Raw genomic sequence first — 21,500 nt, forward strand, 5'->3', positions numbered from 1 at the left:
CGAAAAGGAAGGAACTTGTATCCTTTGTCCAAAGAGCAAAGAGAGCAACCACACACATCAGGAAATTCTATATAGAATGAAGCGAAAATTGTAAACTATCAAAACAAAGGCTTGATAGGGATGTTCCACAACTCTTAACAACTTTAGTCGGGTATAATATCGTCAGCGTATTTTTCAAAATTAACAGGCATAGAGAGTACGCATCTAAGGTATAAGAAGCGGCAGCAAATGTAATTCGAACTGTTCAGTTTCATAAGTAATGTTGATTTTGGCATAATGACATAAACCAATGTAGGTGTAAAGACCATGGTGGAATATATGAACTATTAGTGTTTCTTTCTTGAAATGTATGATACGACAGCTATACAATGACCAAAGAGAGATTCTTACCTTGTTAATCAGTTAAATTAACTATTGTATCGTATTATTATGCAGCTTCTGTATTTCATCAAGCAGGAAGATTCTCACCAATGCTTTGTCTTTTGCAATTATGAAGTAGTCTTCGGAGAGTTTCCTCTTTCCACTACACCGTAGATCACTTCCTAGTCATGAGACAAATTCACCATTTGGCAGTTAAAAAAGGTGGAGGAGTATGTAGTTCCCTTGCCACGTGGCTGGTGGCTATGGCGGTTTGCTGCTGAGCAAGATGTCGTGGGTTTGATCCCGTCGTATAAACAAAAAAGTATCATATGCCCCATATATAATAGACCCTTATAGACGTATAGAGGTCCCACTATATAAACCAGTACATTACCCTCTATGATACGGGGGCACATTTGCTATCATATATGGGAACATACGGGTTTTTATGTGGGGCTCCCATACCTTCATGTAGGATAATTGGATATGGGGTTCGTGGTTTTTCTTGTTTTTACAGGGCTGCTGCAGTGGCCACACTTCCGATCCGGGTGAAATCTAGAAACTCTCGTCTCATGTACTTTGGATGCACGGTAAAGAGTTTCAGGTGGTCAATATCAACATGAAGCCCTCCACTAAAGCATACCTCATAACAGACTGACATTTTCGGAATGCTATACCCTTCATTAAAGCAATGACCTCGTATTTAAATCAGGATGTGGAACCGAACCCGAACTTGAACCTAAATCCGTATCTGAACTGAATAGAATAATACTGGTTGCTGTTTCGGAAGAAATCGGTTCGCACATTTTCGGGTGACGTGGTTTCTAAATATATTGGGCTACGGAAAACATGTTTCCTTCCCCAGTCAGCCCACCACGCGTACAGACTGCCATGCCTTACAATATGGTTTCCATACGAAGGTTAGGACATACGCTACATATACCATATAAATATGTGTAAGGGCTGCACTCGTGTAAGGGCCGCACCCCCAACTTAGCATGCCAAAATTTAGAATAAGGATTGCAACTTAGAAGCAAGCGCGTTCGGTACACTGATACCACGTTCTCGCATCAGCGTACTTTGGCACACCGCTGCTAGACGCCGAGAGGTGTGCTTTGATCTCGGAGGCTCGGGGTGCAGCCACGACCGGCTGCTCCCTGTTCCTGCGTGGCAGGAATAGCGTGTCAAGGACAGCAGTGGCATTGAAAGCGAACACGAGTAGCCAAGTGCACGGCGCGCACGAATGAAGGAATGCATTCATTATGAAAAAGATATCGTTCGTGTTTGTGGTGCTAGGCGATCACGGAGGATCACGGATGATACTTGTAGTCCGAAAATTAGACAAAATGGGCCAGTCCTGTGTAAGGCCCGTACCTCATCAAGATGGCGAAAGAAAGGGCTGCCCTTACTCTAGTCTATACGGTATGTCATAAGCTACGGGCAGTTAGGCTGAAACGCTTGCAGTACATAGATCGGCTGTACTGGCTTGGCTCCACATCAGAAACGTTTGTAGATCACCTGCAAAGACTACCGATTGTGTTAAAATTTGTGGTTCGGTCGTTAACTCGGGCAACTGAAACACCAGCCGTAAGAAGTAAATAAACTCGTCATGGGTTAGCATAGAAACACTTTACGCACACGCAACAGGAGATATGTATTTTGTCATTTGCTTCTTGGGCGTTGTCTCTGTCTATTCAGTTACATGTTGATCGACAAGAGTGTTTTATTACGCCTTTAACATTCGTCTCGGGGCATTATTCGCAAGGGCTGAAGTTCCAAGCATGTGCGCTGTGGGGGAGCAGGCTACAAGTGCCTTAATGTTGCCGCACAGATGTATAGCATGCCTCTGACGAACACGCTTGCTCTGTTCTCTTCATGTATTACCAGCGTCTTAAGTTTCAGTAAATAAGCTGCTAAAAGAAATAGATAAATTGTGTTTAGTGCAGGATGAGCGCGCGGCATAAAAATGAGGCGAGTTGTGCGTTTTTCATGCTGGCAAGCGAACACTGCATCTCTGAATTCAAGGTTGCTTTCCAGGCTGTAAGGAAGTTCAGTACTTTCGAGGATTTACTATCCAAATCAGTGTGCATCCAAGAGCGCAGAAAGCGTGCACACGGCTGAAGCGCATATATAAAGAACTTGCACAGTCGTTCTTTGAAAAAATCGTTTTCTGTTTTCTGGCTGAGGGGGTAGCATTGTGTGATATGTACAATGGCTTCATTCAAGCATAGCCAATGCTTTTTGCACCTGGCTCGCCTAGCATTGTAAAACACCACATCGCGCTTGAGGTAGGGCGAACTGTAAGTAATCTTACTAATTTATGTTGTGTAGGGCTTTTCAAGGTAGACATATATATATATATATATATATATATGTATGTATATATAACGAGAAGAAAGGGGGTTAACCGAGGTGCCCGATTTTTATTAGTCATATCATAACAAGCCAACAAACACCGACACCAAGGACAACATGCGAAGGTTGTGGGTTCGGTTCCCACCTGCGGCAAGTTGTTTTTGCATCCGATATAATTTCCATTAATTTATCGTTTCTTTATTTCATTTATTAAGCACAAGTAATTTCCCCTATGTTGTCCTTGGTATCGGTGTTTGTTGGCTTCTTATGATATGACTATATATATATATATATATATATTGTCACGAAAAGTCAATTGAAGAGGCACCCGGCGTTGGCGAGACAGGCAGTTCAACAATATGGCATACACAAAACTCAAGCCGGCGTTCGCAGCCTCTACTTCTTCAGCGCCCACCTCTTGCCGAGCGCGCGTTTCAGTCACTTCTTTCTCGGCGCTGGCGCGTGACACCTAGCGGCATTCCTAGCGGCATTATTCCCCCGCCAAAAGAAAAGCATCGACCCGGTGCTTACTAAACTACGATGCTTACTAAAGGAAAGTGGAAGTGGAAGTATGACACCGGGTTGGCGTCGCCTTAACGCGCGAAATACGGTTTGAGGCGAATAACATGCACTATCTCTGAGTGGTGCTGTCGACGCCGAGGCGACGTGGCACCGTCGGGAATCACTTCATAGTTCACTTCACTAACACAGCGTATCACTTTGTAGGGTCCAAAGTATCTACTAAGCAGCTTCTTAGACAACTTCTGGCGACGGATTGGAGTCCACACCCAGACTTGGTCACCTGGCTAGTACTCGACGTGCCGATATCGAAGGTTGTAGCGTCGGGCGTCTGTACTCTGCTTCTTCGATGTGTATGCGCGCGAGTTGACGAGCTTCCTCTGCGTGTTGAGTAAGTTGCTCGGCGTCGGAAGTAAGTGATGCGTCGGTGTCGTGCGGGAGCATTGCGTCTAGCGTGGTCTGGACCTCGCGCCCGTAGACAAGACGGAACGGTGTGAATCGTATTGTTTCCTGAATGGCTGTGTTGTACGCGAATGTAACGTACGGCAGGACTTGATCCCATGTTTTATGCTGGACATCTACATACATAGACAGCATGTCAGCAATGGTTTTGTTTAGCCGTTCCGTCATTCCGTTTGTCTGCGAAGGATAAGCAGTGGCCTTGCGATGCTGCGTGCAGCTCAGCTCGAATATGTCCTCTATCAGTTGGGCTGTAAAGGCAGTTCCTCTGTCGGTGAAGACATATGATGGGGCACCATGTCTGAGGACTATCTGATCGATAAAGAACTGGGCAACTTAGTAGGCCGTGGTACGTTGTACAGCTTTCGTCTCGGCGTAGCGTGTTAGATAGTTTGTGGCGACTATAAACCACTTGTTTCCGCTGGCTGACAAGGGAAAGGGTCCCCGAAAATCCATGCCGATTTGATCTAACGGCGCGCTAGGTGGTGCGATGGGTTGGAGCATGCCCCCGGGCTTCAAAGACGGCGATTTCCTGCGTTGACACTCCCGTTAGCTTTGCACGTAACGCTTCACCGTAGTAGCAAGACTGGGCCAGTAGTACGTCAGGCGTACTCTTGCAAGAGTACGTGAAAATCCCAAGTGTCCAGATGTGGGCTCACCATGGCAGGCTAGGAAAATGTCATCACGGAGGGCGGCAGGTACGACCAACAGATACTCTTTGTCGCTGGCGCTCGAGTTTTTCTTGTAGAGGACACCATTTTGGAGGCAGAAGGTCGATAGATTGCGAGAAATGTGTCGTGGAATTGTAACATTCTTGCCTTCTAAGTGATCGATGAGAGGGCGTATTTCGGCGTCCTCGCGCTGCCATGTGATCAGGTCAGATGCGGTGAGGGCCCCAAGGAATGCGCCGTCTTCGTCCATGTCCTTATCGCAAGTTTTGACGGGAGCGCGCGACAACGTGTCCGCATCTACGTGTTTGCGGCCCGATTTATAGACGATGGTAACATCGAACTCCTGCAGACGGAGACTCCATCGAGCAAGTCACCCGGACGGGTCTCGTAAGTTGGCTAACCAACACAAGGAATGGTGGTATGTCACCACCTTGAAAGGGCGACCGTAGAGATAAGGCCGAAATTTCTTGATGGCCCACACAACCGCTAGACAGTCTTTCTCGGAAGTGGAGTAGTTGATTTCGGCGCGTGAAAGGGTGCGACTGGCGTAAGCAATCACTCGCTCGACGCCTTCCTGGTGTTGAACGAGTACAGCGCCAAGACCGATGTTGCTTGCGTCGGTATGTACCTCGGTGTCAGCGTCCTCGTCATAGTGGGCGAGGACGGGTGATTCCTGCAGGCGCTGCCGTAACTCGGTGAAAGCTGCGTCCTGCTCATCCGTCCAAACGAAGAGTGTGTCTTCTAGCGTGAGGCGTATGAGTGGTTCGGCGATCCGGGAGAAATTACCGATGAAGCGACGATAGTACGCACACAGACCGAGAAAGCGGCGTACTGCTTTCTTGTCATGAGGAGTCGGAAAAGCAGCAACAGCAGATGTTTTTTCTGGGTCAGGCTGGACGCCATCGGCGTTCACAACATGCCCGAGAAACTTCAACTCTTCGTAACCGAACTGACATTTTTCTGGCTTTAGTGTGAGATTAGCGCAGCGGAGCGCCTCAAGTGCCGCTTCTAAACGCTTCAGATGTTCTTCGAAGGTCGCCGCAAACACGACGACGTCATCTAAGTATACTAAATAACTGTGCCACTTCAGACCCGTCAGAACAGTGTCCATCATTCTCTGGAATGTGGCCGGTGCAGAACAAAGGCCGAATGGAAGTACTTTAAATTAATACAGTCCATCCGGGGTGACAAAGGCAGTTTTTTACCGATCTCGTTCGTCAACTTCGATTTCCCAATATCTACTCTTCAAATCTATGGATGAAAAATACCTGGTTCGCCGCAGTCGATCTAACGAATCATCGATCCGCGGAAGCGGATGAACGTCTTTTTTTGTGACGTTATTCAACTTTCTATAGTCAACAGAGAACGGAAGCGTTCCGTCTTTCTTTTTGACAAGGATCACTGGCGACGACCAAGGGCTTTGGGATGGTTGTATGACGTCATCGTCAAGCATTTCTTTCACTTGTGCATTAATCACGTTGCGCTCTTTCGCCGATACACGATAAGGCAGTTGTCGTATGGGACGAGAATCGTCATACGTGATTATTCGGTGTCTCGTGATGGGCGTCTGGCATACCTTAGAAGAAGATGCGAAGTACTTCTTGAACCGTAGTAGCAACTCGCACAGCGCTTTTTGCTTATCCTCCGAAAGGTCTGAATTGATGTCGACATTGCTGAGTGTCTGAGCTGGGCTGTCCTTTGTCATAGACGCAAAGCATTCAGCAACGTCTGCTATGGGCTCAGCAAAAGCGATAGTAGTACGACGAAACAGGTGCCGATGTTCCTGGCTGAAGTTCGTCACGAGGAGTGCAGAATGTCCACCTCGAAGCATAATGAGACTGCGGGCTGCACATACACCATGAGTCAGCATGAGGGAGGAATTGCCCTCTGCGACAACTTCGCTGTCACGCAGATCGTCGTATACGACCGCTACCAGGACACTTGCGCATGGTGGTAAAGTTACACTGTCGGCGTAAACACGAAGCGCGTTACGTCGGCAATTGTCGCGGCTCTTCGCTGCTCTCTGTGTCGAAAAAGTCACTGTGCGCTCCCGGAGGTCTATAATGGCACCATACTCTCGCAGAAGGTCGACGCCCAAGATGAGGTCCTGAGAACAATCGCGGAGTATAAGGCAGCTGGCTGGAAACGTACACCCAAGAATTTGTACTCTGACCGTGCACATGCCCAACGGTGTTACGATATGCACGCCAGCAGTACTAATTTGCGTTCCAGGCCCCCCCCCCCCCCCAAGACGTGATAAGTTTTCTCAGTTCCGTCGCTGGTTTTCCGCACAAGATCGAGTAGTCGGCACCGGTGTCCAATAACGCACTCACGTGGCGGCCGTCGAGCACAACAAGTATGTCTAGCGAGAGTCTGCCGCTGAGTTCGGCTGGTGTCGTCGCTGAATCGTGCTGAATAGACCGTGCTCGCGTCGATGGGAGGTCTTCAGAAGGGCGATTATCAGCGGCCTCGCCCCGAAGGTCGCTGTTCTTAGTTTTCCCGGCGAGGGCTTGGCGAACGTCCCTGCGCTGCCATTGGAGGCCTTCTAGGAGATGCGGAAGATCGCCTGGGGGATGGCGAGCACGACTGCCGCCGCGGGAACAGTGGCATACCCTACTGGTTCAGGTAATCTTCAATCGCCCTAGGCCTTTCGCCATATCTGGGCCTTGGTGAATCCGCGGCAAAACCTTGCAGTCCGAGGCGGTGGTATGGGCACTCGCGGTATACGTGACTGGCTTATCCACAGTGATAACACAGAAGCCTTCTGTCCGGGGTACGCCAGACGTCAGATTTCCTTTCGAGCGGGCGCCGATCGTCCATATGTTGGATCGGTTGCACTGATGGGAGCGGCGGGACGTATGATGCGGCGTGAGACGTGGCGGTGATGAAATGGGTCGGAGGGCGGACAGGGACTCGCTGCAAAACTTCCGCATACGACGGCCACTGCAACTGTGCCGTCACAGGCGGCGCACTGCTGCTTGGAATGGGACCTTGGATCGCTTGCTGCACTTCACTTCTCACGAGGGCAGAAATGGAACCCAGCGTGGGCTGAGGCGGGCAGCTGAGCCGTTGAAGCTCATCACGCACCACCGCGCGGGTAAGGTCTCGGAGAACGTCCAGGTTTCGAAAGGCAGCCGCGTCCGTCAGTGAAGCAGCATTAGCGTGCCTGTCATACGTAGCTGAGCGCTGGTCCGAAGGTGAAGTAGCGTTCATTTGCCTTTCATAGAAAGCTGAGCGCTGGTGCAGCATCTTTTCCATCGTGGTGACTTCGATTAAGAATTCAGCCACGGTCTTCGGCGGGCTTCGAACCAGGCCAGCAAATAGCTGTTCTTTAACTCCCCGCATTAGATGGCGTAGCTTCTTTTCCTCTGACATGGTAGGGTCCACCCGACGGAAAAGGCGCATCATATGCTGTACGTACGACGTCACGCTCTCATTCGGGAGATGAATGCGGGATCGGACCGCCCGTTCGGCTCGTTCGGGGCGATCAGGATTGGTGTATGTCTCCAGCAAGGCAAGGCGGAACTCAAGACACGATTTGAGGAGCCCTTCTCGGTTCTCGTACCAAGTGCGAGCACCATCCTCCAAGCTGAAGTATACATTTCTCAACTTCGCCGCGTCGCTCCGTTCGTTTATCTCGGCAACGCGCTCAAACTGGGCTAACCAGTCTTCCACATCCTCGAAGGTATCGCCATGGAACACTTTCCGCACTCGGAGATTCTGCAGCAGGTACTGAGTTGCCGTTGTGGGCGTACCTTGCATAATGGTCGATAGAGATGTCGATGTTCCTTCCATACTGGTCCGTGGGGGTGTCGATGTTGTTGCGGAGAGATGATCAAGCTCCGGAGGCAATCCTCGGATTCTCCAGCTGGCCCGGTGAACAGGGGTGTCCACCAGTATAGGGCTGGTACTGCTGCTACCAGGAGGGGTTTGTGGCATCGGATGAACCGTAACCCGCACCTCGACCAGTTTTGTCATGAAAATTCAATTGAAGATGCACCCGGCGTTGGCGAGACAGGCAGTTCTACAAGATGGCGTACACAAAACTCAAGCTGGCGTCCTCAGCCTCTACTTCTTCAGCGCCAGCGCCGAGAAAGAAATGACTACACACACACACACACATATATATATATATATATATATATATATATATATATATATATATATATATATATGTATATACGAGTAACTTTTGCTTTTTGCTTGTGCTAATGTATGGCCTTCGCGAGAAGCAATTGGATGCAACGTGGCGGAGACCGAAGAGTTCCACGCCAGTCACTCCGCTGAACCGGTGGGATACATCTATTCAAAAAAGTAGCGTGCATCACGAAGGCCCACGTAGACAAGAAACCATATCAAACATGCATCTTAGTTCTGTGCAACCCACCTGTAGCCATTCTCGGAGCCTTCTACAAAAGTGATTCTTTTCTGGACAAGGCCATGCACCAAAATGCGATTTATACTCAACGGGCATGTTTCGCAGCCTCCTATATGATTTAGTGCAGCCTAGAAAATTTTTAGCCGTAGCGGCTTCCAAGAAAGTTGAAGAACCGAAAATCTGTGTGTCTTGCGCTTGTTTCAGCATGAACTAGTTAATCCCCAGCCTTTTCCTACTGGTATTTGCGGTGCGGAGACATTCCGCCTTTGTTTCGGCTCGTGGCTGCACAGAGCCTGCATATGACGTTGAAGAGAGAGGCGGAAATATTGGCAAGGGCACATGCGCGTGTGACTGGCATGACCAGCGGCGAGGTTTAGTATTTTTTTTTTGTCTTGCCCTACAGCCTTGATGTTCTCGTGCAGCTGTCAGGAAACGCATCATGGCGTTAGGGAAGTGTGCTGAGTGCTCTCAGCTCTTTTCTCTCATGATGTTTTGCGCAAGACCGGGGAGAGAAAATATTAAATCTGTTGCATTTATTTTTCGCATCTTTTGTATCTTTCTCTTACTTATAACTCCTTGGTTTACGACTACTCTAAGAAAACAGATCAAAGAGGATCTGGAATGCTGAAATGATGCAACTAGGCGTATTACGAAAAACTGAGTTTGCGAGATCTTTTTTTTTATTATTGATGGAGTCGGTACGAAGCAGGTACGAAGATTATATGGAACATTAAATTTCACTCTGAGAAGTGAAGCCCACGGCCTAGTAGTAATGTATAGATACACTTAGGAAATGTATAATCTTGGCAACGGAAGCCAATAAAACCAGGGCCAGTTAATGGCTCGAACATGGGCTTTGGACATAGTAACGCAACATGAAGTTTCTTTTGAGGTACTTGTCACACTGTCTAGTCAATGACCACGACGGCTGTCGCCACACAATATGTACACAGAACGTTCTCCACATCCACTCCTCCTCCTTCTCCTCCTGCTTCTTCTTCTTGCAATTATTATTATTATTGTTATTAATATTATTATTATTATTATTATTATTATTATTATTATTATTAATGAAGCTCGAATGGAAGCAAGGTACACAATGAACGCCCGCTGAGGCATCCAGAGTCCGCCACTGCATATAGATAAAGAAAGAAATAACAAGCACGCACAACCAGACGCTTGCCTGCCCCTAAAAGAACCAAGCAGTTATGTGTAATGGCTGCCGCATGTAATTAGAGGCGCCAGAGTCCTGGCGCAGCCGCAGGCACGGCGATATAGATTGGACGCGCGCCCCTGACGATAAGGATTCTCGTAGATCATTACGTTTCCGCGTCCTAGTGCCACTGATAGAGACTGAGCACTTGCCGCTAAGGCACGTTCACTTAAAGAACCATCTGCTTCATATACGCCACAAGTATGCTGCTCAAGAGGGTAGCGGAGAGTGTGGCACACAGGAAAATCCTCGTGGGTTGCGAGCAGCCGCTATTCTCGTGGGGGAAAGTCACTGTATAGAAGGGCTTCTCACTTCCTTCTGATGATAGCGATACGCGAGGGTAATTGTTGCTATCCTAGCGATGCAGCGCAGCCTACACTTTCACTAGCACTGGCGCGCTGGCGGAAATTACACTAAGTGCTTCGATGACCACAAATTTGTTGTCGGCTTAGAGTTTCACTACCGCCCTCCGGAGGTAAGAATGTTGCAACCAGTGGCCGTGCGCCATTTCGGGTCACTATGCGATTGCCATTTGCAACACATAGGGATAAGAAAAGGTTGAGGCAGGAGTTTTGCCTGCGGAAAGCGCACCTGTGCTGTTGGCTTCGTATTCTCGACGAGTGCTAAGCGTTGCTTGAACTGTCGTGAATTCTTATCATAAGAGGCGAATATAAAACATATTTCACGTTCTCTTCTACCACGTTGAGGGAAATCGAAGAACACGCGTCTGTTGTCGTTGAGTGACTAAAAATAGTGCTAAACGAGAAGAAAGGAGGGTTAACCGAGGGGCCCGATTTTTATTAGTCATATCATGAGAAGCCAACAAACACTGACACCAAGGACAACATAGGGGAAATTAGTTGTGCTTAATAAATGGAATGAAGAAACGATAAATTAATGGAAATTAAAGTGGATGAAAAAACAACTTGCCGCAGGTGGGAACCGAACCCACAACCTTCGCGAAATGCGAAGGTTGTGGGTTCGGTTCCCACCTGCGGCAAGTTGTTTTTTCATCCACTTTAATTTCCATTAATTTATCGTTTCTTCATTCCATTTATTAAGCACAACTAATTACCCCTATGTTGTCCTTGGTGTCAGTGTTTGTTGGCTTCTCATGATATGGCTAATAAAAATAGTGCTGCCACTTTGGAAACAGCCATAACTTATTTAGAACAGTGAGGCAGAAGCAAAGACCGTTTTGCTATATTAAACAAGGAGTTCAAATTACCCACCAGCGCTGCGTCATTTATTCTTACAATGCTTTCCAATTTTGCATCAATTCAACCAGAGGCGTACGAACAAATATTGGTATTGATTCGATTAACCTGGCACTTAAATTTCTCGACTACTTCCACGCCAGTAATACCATGGAAATCCCAACTTCCACAACATTCTCGTGTGAAGCCTGGTAAGTAAAAAGCGCGGATAATCTGGGACTTTGAAGGCTTTTTATGATTTAATGCGAAGTACTGACACTACCATTTATACATAGAAAATGCCTCCCCTGTATTGGCCAAAGCGCACTGCGACCGGGCGAATCGGGAGCTGCTTGCGTTTACCTTGCAGGCACCGACGGCAGTGCTATCCATTCTGAGAGCGATTTATCTTTGTTGCACGACGCCTTACTTCCCATGGACCTGCAAGTGACTGCAAATACATATCTATAGGAAAGTAGCTCCATGCAAGGGGATTTCACTTGCGTATTCTAGCACTTTTTATGGCGCTCATGCTGTAGGTGTTTTGTTTTCTTTGTTTGTTTTGTTTTGTTTTTGTTTTGGCCTGCTCGCGATGTTTACTTCAGACGGGCTGCTCACACTTCAGGTGCTTGTGCTGCGAGAGTAGTTCTTTTTTTTTTTTTGTGGCAGGTGAAATCAATGAGCTTGTTCGCGTATTATTTCGAACCACAGATAAGCATGAAAAGCACAGCAGCCACAACGCAGCGGACGTGTCGATCCACAAAAGATAATTTTGGTCTGACTCATTAAAAAAAGAAAGGAGCGCAGCCACGCGAATGTGCACTAAGATTCTTTTTTTTAGCCAGTGCGAGCTCCTGCTAACGGCTACATCTTTTTTTTTTTTTTACATTTCAACGCTCCATTATCACCGTGTAACGCGGATCGGCTACTGTTGCTTCACACAGATAGGATGTGCGTAGAAAGTGTAAATGTGCCGCGTAATGCGCGTTTCAACTAATAACCTAAGCTGGGGTAGCAAGATGCAGACGGGGAATTGTTGTCTGTGGCCTAACGCTATTTCATTCAGGCTCTGCAGCATTGACTAAAATTATAGAAGACAAAAAGTATGGCAAGAGATAGAAAACAATGTTGGATGGAGGTTCCGCCACTCGCGCTGTAAAATACGAGAAGAAGCGGAACCTTTGATGTGCGGCTGACGCTTTCACCTAGAAGAGACGATTCCGCTACGCTGAAAGGAAAGATGACTTCCCCAGGGAACAGCAAGCGACGTGTTTTTCTGTTTCTTGCAGCGAATACCTGAGTAGAAAATCTAAAACAGCACAGATGGCAGAGCGGGAAAGAGATCTGGCGCAAAATAGAAACCTCTATTCGAGCTCCTGGTATTAAACATTCCAATCGCTGATGTTTTGCATTCTCTCGGTATGCTTTTTCTCTTAGTTTTTACGTTCGCCTCTCTCGCGCGTTTCACTCTTGCGACCACATCAAGGACAGTCACTCTGATCGTTTCGAATGATCTGGAGATTTTTTTAAATGTACACTGACGAGGAAAGCTTCAGAATGTTTATGATACAGAGTTTCATTTATTGAACTATGCAATGAGGCAAGGAAGGCTTTCTGCGTGCGCGAAAAGGCACACACTATGCAATGTTACAGCACGTGCCCAAATATGGGCTTTCTTATGCAGGATTCAGGAACCAATGATTCACACTCGCCCCTTTTTTTCTACTATACGCGTTTTACAGATACCATGCGTTCTATGAAGAAAATATTAATACAGACTTTGATATGATATGATATACATACTTTGATACAGATATGATTTCGCTCACATCCTTAAGACAGGAGCTATGATGTACTGGAGTCTGCTTCAGTGTAAATTGATTTCAACTACTTGATAGACGCGCAGATTGAAAATGCCAGATGTCAATGCAGTCGTAAATGTTCCTCTACTGCTAAAACAAGTTAACATGCGTTACATTAGGGATTACGTCTAGTTATAGGATCAAACATATGAACAGTACTAGATAGAGAGAGCGACCGTGTGTTCGAACAGAAAATTAGGCTTTATGACATGAATTTACTATAAATCGTTCCACATCAACTGGATTCTCCCTGGAGAGGCCTGCTTTCCAGATCTCTTTCAAAATATCCCGATCTCATTTGCAATTGAGCCCAAGTTGTTTTGGTGTCACGCAGACCCTAGAGTTGATTGTTTGCGAAACTCTTACCGCTCTAAACTGCGTAGTTCGTTCACTCGCACCAGGCCCCGCAATCGCAGCACACTGTCGTTGTTGTAGCACGCTGTCGTTGCGGCCACATTGTAGAGCAAGCTTACTCGTAGCGATCGGCCCAACGCCGAATGAGAAATTTCGCGAGCAGTGCGTGCGCGACTTTCGGCTGGTCTGTTTTTGCCTAATCTCACTGGTATGGTGGACGCACACGGATAGGATTACGATGCTCGACGCGGTAGCTCCCGAGACGAGAATGTACATTTCTCAATATAAGAGCTTTCTCAAGATCCCCGAGTCTGAATCAGCACATTTAAATGCTTGCTTAATGCTTACACCTTTAAAAACACGAGGGTGCATGCCACCTATTCTACTTTCGAATTCCGCGTTCTAAATGTCAAACCAAAGTAAGATGAGACAAAGAGAATGAGAGAGCCACGGGTCTAAAAGCCAAGAGAACAAATTATTTTTTCGACCTAGGCGAGGTTCTCACGCTATAGGCAAGGCTTACGCCGAAGAATAACAATAATAAAAAAAGAACAATACCTGTGTATCGACCACAGTGAGAACACAACCGTTTCTTTCTTTCTTTTTATTTTTAGATTTCACATCTCTTTTCCTACAGCTTAAAGGAGAAAAAGACGATGAGCGTTGCCACTGTTAAAAACAAATGTGTGCAGCTCCTTTAAGTGACCTCTTTGCACGTCTTCCTTTTTTGCAGACTCCCCAGAGGTAGTGCAGGCGCTTCGCGGTGAAACAGCGCGGCTTCCGTGCCGCACCGAGGAGGCGGCAGAGACCGAGCCACCGCTGCTGCTGCAGTGGTACCGGGGCTCGCAGCTGATCTACAGCGTGGACAGCGAGAACGTGCCGCTCGTGCAAGCCAGGCACACGGTGCACAGCGGGGCACGCGAGGAACGTCGGCTCCACTTTTCCGTGGGACGGCGGCCGTACCGCCTATCTCTGGGACACGTGCAGCCTGAAGACGAGGATGTCTACTTCTGCCTCGTCTCATTCCCCTCGGGCACGTCGATCAACGCATCTGTCAGTCTAGTCGTCGTCGGTGAGTGCTTTGGCACGTCGATCCCTAACGTTGCGGAAAATGTTTCTCGTTCGAGGCCTTTCTGGCTTTTCTATCTTTCGGCTTGCGCCAGCTGCGCAAGCATGCAGACGACATTTCAAACGGATTTGCCGAGGCCTTTTCCTTTGTAGTTTGTCGCCCGCCGCCTGCTGGCTCGTGTCGTGCTGAAGCAACAGTTAGTGCTTGTTGGATCACCACGGCTCGGAGTCTTAATCGAGGGCTTGGGAGTGATTTATGTCTTACTTTAGCAGGCTCTCACTTTGTGCAGACTGGCACTGAAGACAAGCGTTTAGTTACCTGAGATCTCATGAGAAGCGAGCAGAGTAGCGACTTGGGCAATCTACTAAGTAAAGAAAGTCATAGGCAACATTGCGCCAAAAAGAAAAAAGAAGAAACGCTGAAGATGAGTAAGAAGTCGTTAGTAAATTCACCAGACATCATGGTACTCGCTTCTTGTTAGTACAAAAGCAGCTGGATTCTACGGAGCATGTGGTATCCTTATTAGAGGGAAGAACTTTTGAAAAGTGTGTGCTAAATGTGAATGGTGCTGCAAATATTTAACGGAGTGTTGTGTAACTGCCGCATAGCACGCCGTATAGTTTCGAGCTGGCAGTAAATATAAGGTGTCTACAGTGTGAATAATGCAGCATAATGGTGATGTTAAAACATTTTCCTCCTTTACACTATAAGCGTTGTAACTTTTGCAAGGTGCACATGTAAGCTGGTTGGGGAGTTTCCACGGCATAGGAACAGCGCGAAGGCTGGACAACAGCGCGGTGCGCTGAAGCTGTCGTCACGGCTTCGCACTGTTTCTTCGCGGTGATTGGAAAACTATTTTCCTCTGAGACTAAACTGTCAGTATTCCTTCACTATCTTCCCGAAAATTTTGGTTCTCCTTTAAAATTAAGATATTTTCCTTTAATGTTGCACATGCATTTCAGAAGTTCAACCATTCTTGCTAAGCTGAAGCAACGCACCCTCACCACAACATCACATTAATATCAGTCTTGTTCACTTACATATTTGCCTTTACTCTGCTATTGAATGTTCGGATTTTGGACTTGTGAAGAACGTCCTATACAGTTTTAATTATCCTAAATAATAACAAAGTAGTTTGCAAAAGACACACAAACAGCAATCGCGCTGAACGTATGGAGGTCAGCGCGATAGTGTAAACTCTCTTCGCTTATAACATGACATAGGCGCTCCTCGTGGTATCTCCAGACGTATTGTTGCGTATTGCTGCTGTTATTTTAATTCTATGTGTACCAATGCCATACGGTGGCTGGCCAGAAGGACATTCGATGAACTTCCGAGCATTTATTTAGCATTGCGCTTTGAGATTTATAGTGGACTTGTGTCAGTCGTTTCAGCTTTTTCCAATATACGCCCCATTCTGTACGTCATTTGTGTTTGTAGTCCAGAATCCTTAGAAGTAACGTTATTGATATCTGGATACAGCAGTATACTGGTGACCCCTCTCCGTGGGAAGCGATGAACTTCAGGCTGAATGGCTACAAATGTTGAAGGGAGCTTAGCGCTAGCTACTATTTCCGCTGCACGGATGATTGAATAACGAGGTTTGATGCGCCATAGGCGTTTCCTATGAGGGACACAGTGGTAGATGTATCCGTCATATCTCGATTACGTGGTGTTTCCTAATTTGCTTCAAAATTCCATCCCCACCAGCGGCTGTTTCTTCATTGCGCCGCTATCTCGTTGTAGCCGCCGTAGTCAGGAGCCGAAACGTCGACGTAGTACTCTATAGCCAACTTCGCTCTAAACGCTGAGCTATACTGCAGAAGGTTCAGTAGATCAGCACTGCACGGCTGCAAGAGAGTGCTGGCGAGGGATAGCACACAGGTTATGTAGCATCCCCACAATGCTACTGTATCGTGGGAGTGCAGTGTTGACCCTATTCGATTCTTTTAAACACTAGATGGTTGTGGACATTTTACATAAGGCACCGAAGCAGATAATAAAATATTGAAAGGTATTTAAATTAATTGTTATATATCTTACGCTTTATTGTCATCAGCCGGTCTCAATGAATACGCCAAACACGCGATGCTATTAAGACCGTTGCTGCGTGAAATAAAAAAAACAATAATGTAACAACAATTAAACTCAAAAGAGATACCTTGTACTTGGCCTTTATTAAGTTAAGTACAGGATTTCCTGCAGGGATCTTGAAGCCTTGAAGGTATTTCTAAGTTTCTTGTCACAAGAAAGACATTATTTGGGTCAGATTTAAATTCTTGCACGTGTTGAGTTGATATGTCGGGAAATTCTTATTGAACAATCTTGCACTATACCACCCACTAAAACACATCGTTGCCGGCCAAATTTCTGTAATAAAGAAAAATATGTCTGCGCGCCGCATCTACATAACCTGGTTTCGCCTTCTTTTCATTTTGCATGCCAACAATATTGTTTGTGGGCTTTTTTTTTTTCTGGGGAAAGTGCGACGGAGAGTACACGTGGGTTCGTCCCCGTACCGCCCGACACGCATTATTGCGATATCTTCTGTTATGTAAGAAAAACAAGCAAGAAAATATATGGGTATATGCAAAAACTTTAATGCGCAAGAATTTATTGCCGCAGTAGGATATGTTACAAGGGTGTCTTATAGACAAAAAAGAAAGAACGATCATCGTCCACTCATAAAAGCAGAAAAAAAATGATAGCGCTCTCGGTCATGCTGAGAGAAGCGAAGGCAATTTGGTGAATGCGAACGGCTAATTTCTCTATAGTTGCGTCACCCTCACGCCACTGGCAGGCGCGGAGGCGTGCATCCTGGAGTCGCCACGAACGTCACGCAGGCGTGAAGAGCTCGCGGACAATTTCAGCGCTCGCCTTGGCAGTTTCTCCCGCATGGCGCCTCTCCCCCGTCTCTCCTCCGCATGTATTCTTGCTTGTTATTATTAGTTTGCTTCCACGGTCTGCCGCTCGCAGAACTCAGGCAGAGCAGCGGCCGCTGAGATGTGTATGTAGGTCGCTTCGACCGGAATCCCGCTGTGGCGCCCTCTGGTGCTACTAATATATTTGTCACGCTCTGTTTGGATGAAGGAGAGCACGAAGTGGAGGAAAGAACGCTCGTTATTTATTGTCCCCTGAAGAGCTCTCCCAGGAGTGAACGGCAGCGACCAGGAGCCTGGAAGGGGCTATGAGGCGATGGTGGGAACATCGAAGAGGCAACAAAGCGAAGCACGGTCTCCCTGTCACGCGACGGCTCTTTCTTTTTCAGTTATTCACGGTGTAGGTGTCAAAGGGGTGACAGCCAACTATGACACTCACATATATCTTCCTTCGGCGACTAGTGCCGAACTAAAAAAAGAAATCAAAATTTTTGCCGTTTGGTTACCGATGAAGAGCTCAGGCAAAGGTCCAAGCACCGACAGTGGTACTCTCCGTTGCGTTAAAGCACTTGACTGTTTCCGCAGTATGGCAGCCAATTTGCGCAGTTGTTGCATCTAGACATATGGCTCTCGATAGAATCGTTGCTTCTCTTACGCGTCCATGTTTTCTTTCCGCGTCTGTCGCCACTGACTTCTCTCCGGCTGCCTTTTTGCTTTACATTCCTCTTTCCTACCAATGACGCGTAGCACAACAGGAACTGCTCTGTTGGTGCACCAACTAGAATCAGTGTTTTGTGTTCTCTCCCTTCTTCCAGGCGTCACTCACCGTCCTCATGAGATGCCGGCTTTCTCCGAACGAAAGCTTCCTTTCTTTTTGTATTTGAGAATTTTCAGTGCAAGAATTCGCTTTGTGGGACGCAAGGAAATTTGCACGAGAGGGCTTGCTTTCATGCAAGCTGAAAGAAAAGCTGAAAAAAGAAAATCTAGTGAGGCACACTCACTGTTTTTTTTTAATTTCAAGATTTTTATTCTTTTAGCCATGTGTGTTGTGCGTTTGAAGTTATTTACAGGCATGCAAAGCAAGAGATGTACAATATTCAGCAAATAGGAAACATACGTAATCATAATATAAAAGCATAGGAACATATGCTTTAATTTGTGATTGCGAAACTGTGCCCGTGCACGATCCACGCGCTCGAGGCTAGGTGGTAAGTGGGAGAGAGATTAGGGCATCTCGGTAGCAGGGCCGCCACCACGACGTAGTTATTGGTCTCTACCGCTCGAACGACGAAAAAAAAAACAAGGTGTGGGACACAGTTCGTCTACGGTCATCCCATAACTATCACGGACACACGACGTATCAATAACCGTAAATTTTGCTTGAAAACAATAACGGTAATAAAGACAGAAACAAAAATTCAACTTAGTGCAGGGCAGAAAATACAAGTATATAATCTTATAAAAAAGTAATATAATGTACACGATACCACGGGAAATTAAAGCGATGGTATACAGCTCCCAGACAAAAGGGAGGCAAAATAATATTTGTACGCCGGAGTATATATATAGTATATACGTGACCGGGAAGAAGGGCGACAAAGCGAGCTTCCGGATTTTTGTAAGTCGACACCATATGAGGACAGCAGATAATCAGGCCAAGGAAAGCACCGGGAAAATTTTTAATTCAATTGTAGAGGTGATAATGTAAAGAAAAATGAAAGTGGAAGAAGAACAACTTGCCTCCAGTAGGAGCCGAAGCTACAACCTTCGCATATATGCATATATTTGTATATAGGGCTTTTATGTAGATAAAACACAACCTTTTGGATATATGTCTTTTCTAGGAACAGAGGCGCACAAGCTGCGCTCATCAAGCCGACCACTGCGCATCATGTGCCATTATACATATATACATATATATGTATAACGAAATACATAGAGAACAAAAACAGGACACTACCGCAAGTGCGACATACCGCAGTGATCCTACGTGCAGTAAACAGAAGCATGCATGTACATATATTTCTTTTTGCATTTATAGAGCTACATTAAAGGCGACAAACATAAACAACCCAAGATATAAATGAAGACAAACATTTGAATATATCAAAAGCTTACATAGCACCCTAAGAGTGATACTAATTAATATAAAGTACACATTCCCCAACGACATTCATGGAAATTGTACTGGGGCGTTATAACGTAAAGCTATTCCAAACATTTCTATTCCAATTCTGCAATCAGCTTTCCGCGATTGGTCAAAAACTTTTTTGGACCACCCCCAATTCACCTTTCTGTCACATGACGTCACGGAAACCGCGATAATTCCCCTTCTGATATGACGTGTACACACTGATTATGCATGATTTGACCAAACAAAAAAAAGTTATTTCTGATTCGAGGCGTTCTCGCCATTAGCCCTCGGCTATTGGTCAAAAGTTTTCGGGCTGCACCCACTTCACCTGCCTGTCACGCGACATCACAAAACCGCAAAAACTTACCGCGTCAAAGTGACGTTTACGCGTTGAAGATGCATTAATATGCCGAACAAAATGGAATTTTCATCTGAATAGGCCCAGGCTGCCCCGTTTCGAAATGAATAAAAGATGGCTGCGGCCGATCGCTCAGGCACTGGCGATTCGCGCGTGCCGGAAGGCATGGGTTTATTTGCGTATAATAAAACATTTTTGCATGGTCATGTAACGTTTTCGAGCACTTTCGGCACGTTTATGGCATCGTTCTGCTAACTCTTCTTTGCTGTGGAGATCCGTTTTAGCGTCATTATTAAGCTTCCGTTGCATGCCGCCGCGATTTTTCGACCAGCCATCGCAAGCTAAGGAAGTGAAAGCGGACCAATCGCAGACGCTGGCACTCCCTCTTCATCCGGTTATCGATTTTCGGTGCCGTGGCTCGGCCTCATCGAAACTCTCTCCACTTGAACGTGCTCCTCGCCTCTCGTCAGCCAATTATATAAGACAAGCCCCTCAGTGTAGGCAATGCTATTTGTTTTTCAAGCAAAGAAAACTGACCTCCTATGAACGAGGAGAGCGTTTGATTGGTGTGTTCAGGCAGCCCTGCGGGTGACCGCCCGATGCTTGCGTCAACAGTTACGCAAATTTGACTTCAGGGGATCGGAATAAAAACATATTGGAATAGTTTTACGATATAGGGCCCCTGGAAGTCAAAATGTGGCATTTCACATATTGGCAGTGCAACGATGTAACAACACTGTCGCGGCAGTGTAAAGCTATTCCAAACTATGCTATTCCAATTCTGCAATCAGCCCTCCGCAATTGGTCAAAAACTTTATGGACCATCCTTACTTCGCCTTTCTGTTACGCGACTTCACGAAAACCACAATAACTCCCTGTCTTATATGACGTGTACACACTGCTTCTGCATGATTGGGGCGAACAAAAGAAAAATAGTTATTTCTCATTCGACGCCTGTTCGCCATTAGTCCTCGGCTATTGATGAAAAGTTGTCGGTCTGCACCTTCTTCAGCTGCCTGTCACGCGACGTCACAAAACCGCGAAAGCTTACCGCGTCAGAGTGACGTGTACGCGTTAAAGATGCATTAATATGCCCAACAATACTGATTTTTTATCTTCTAAATAGCCGCAGGCTGTCTCTTTCCGAAAGGAATAAAAGATGGCTCCCGCCAATCGCTCATGCACTGGATACTCGCTCCGGCGGGAGAGCATGGGTTTCTTTGCGTGTAATAAAATTTTTCCGTGGCCGTGTAACATTTTCCAGCACTTTCGGAACATTCACGACCTCGCTCTGCCAACTATTCTCTTGCTGAGAATCCGTTTTGACGGCATTCTTAACCTTCCGTTGCACGCCACCGTGATTTTCGACCAGCCACCGCAACCTAAGTAAGGGAAAACGGACCAATCGCAGACGCTGGTACCACTCTCTCCATACGGTTATCTATTTTATCTCCACTGGCTCGCCCCCATCGAAACCCTCTTCACTTGAGCGTGCTCCTCGTCTCCTGGTAGCCAATCACAAATGAAAAAGCGCTTAATCTAGACAATGTTATTCGTTTTGAAAGCAAGGAAAAGTGACCTCTATAAACTAAGAAGGCGTTTCATTGGGCTGTTGCGGGTTATCGCCCGATTCTTACGTCGGCGGTCACGCAAATTTGACGTCAGGAGATTGGAATAAAAATTGGAATAGTTT

The 21,500-nt window shown here is 46.5% G+C and overlaps 1 protein-coding gene across 1 annotated transcript in view; it reads left to right on the forward strand.

The window, feature by feature from the left end:
• LOC142587679 (synaptogenesis protein syg-2-like) overlaps nt 1–21,500 on the forward strand; it is a 1,186,854-nt gene that overhangs the window by 682,633 nt on the left and 482,721 nt on the right. Inside the window, exon 5 of the mRNA XM_075698849.1 lies at nt 14,101–14,439. Within this exon, the coding sequence (XP_075554964.1) occupies nt 14,101–14,439 (339 nt within the window). The remainder of the gene's footprint in view (nt 1–14,100; nt 14,440–21,500) is intronic.

Source organism: Dermacentor variabilis, chromosome 1 (assembly GCF_050947875.1).
Source record: "Dermacentor variabilis isolate Ectoservices chromosome 1, ASM5094787v1, whole genome shotgun sequence".
Taxonomy (NCBI): Eukaryota; Metazoa; Arthropoda; class Arachnida; order Ixodida; family Ixodidae; genus Dermacentor; species Dermacentor variabilis.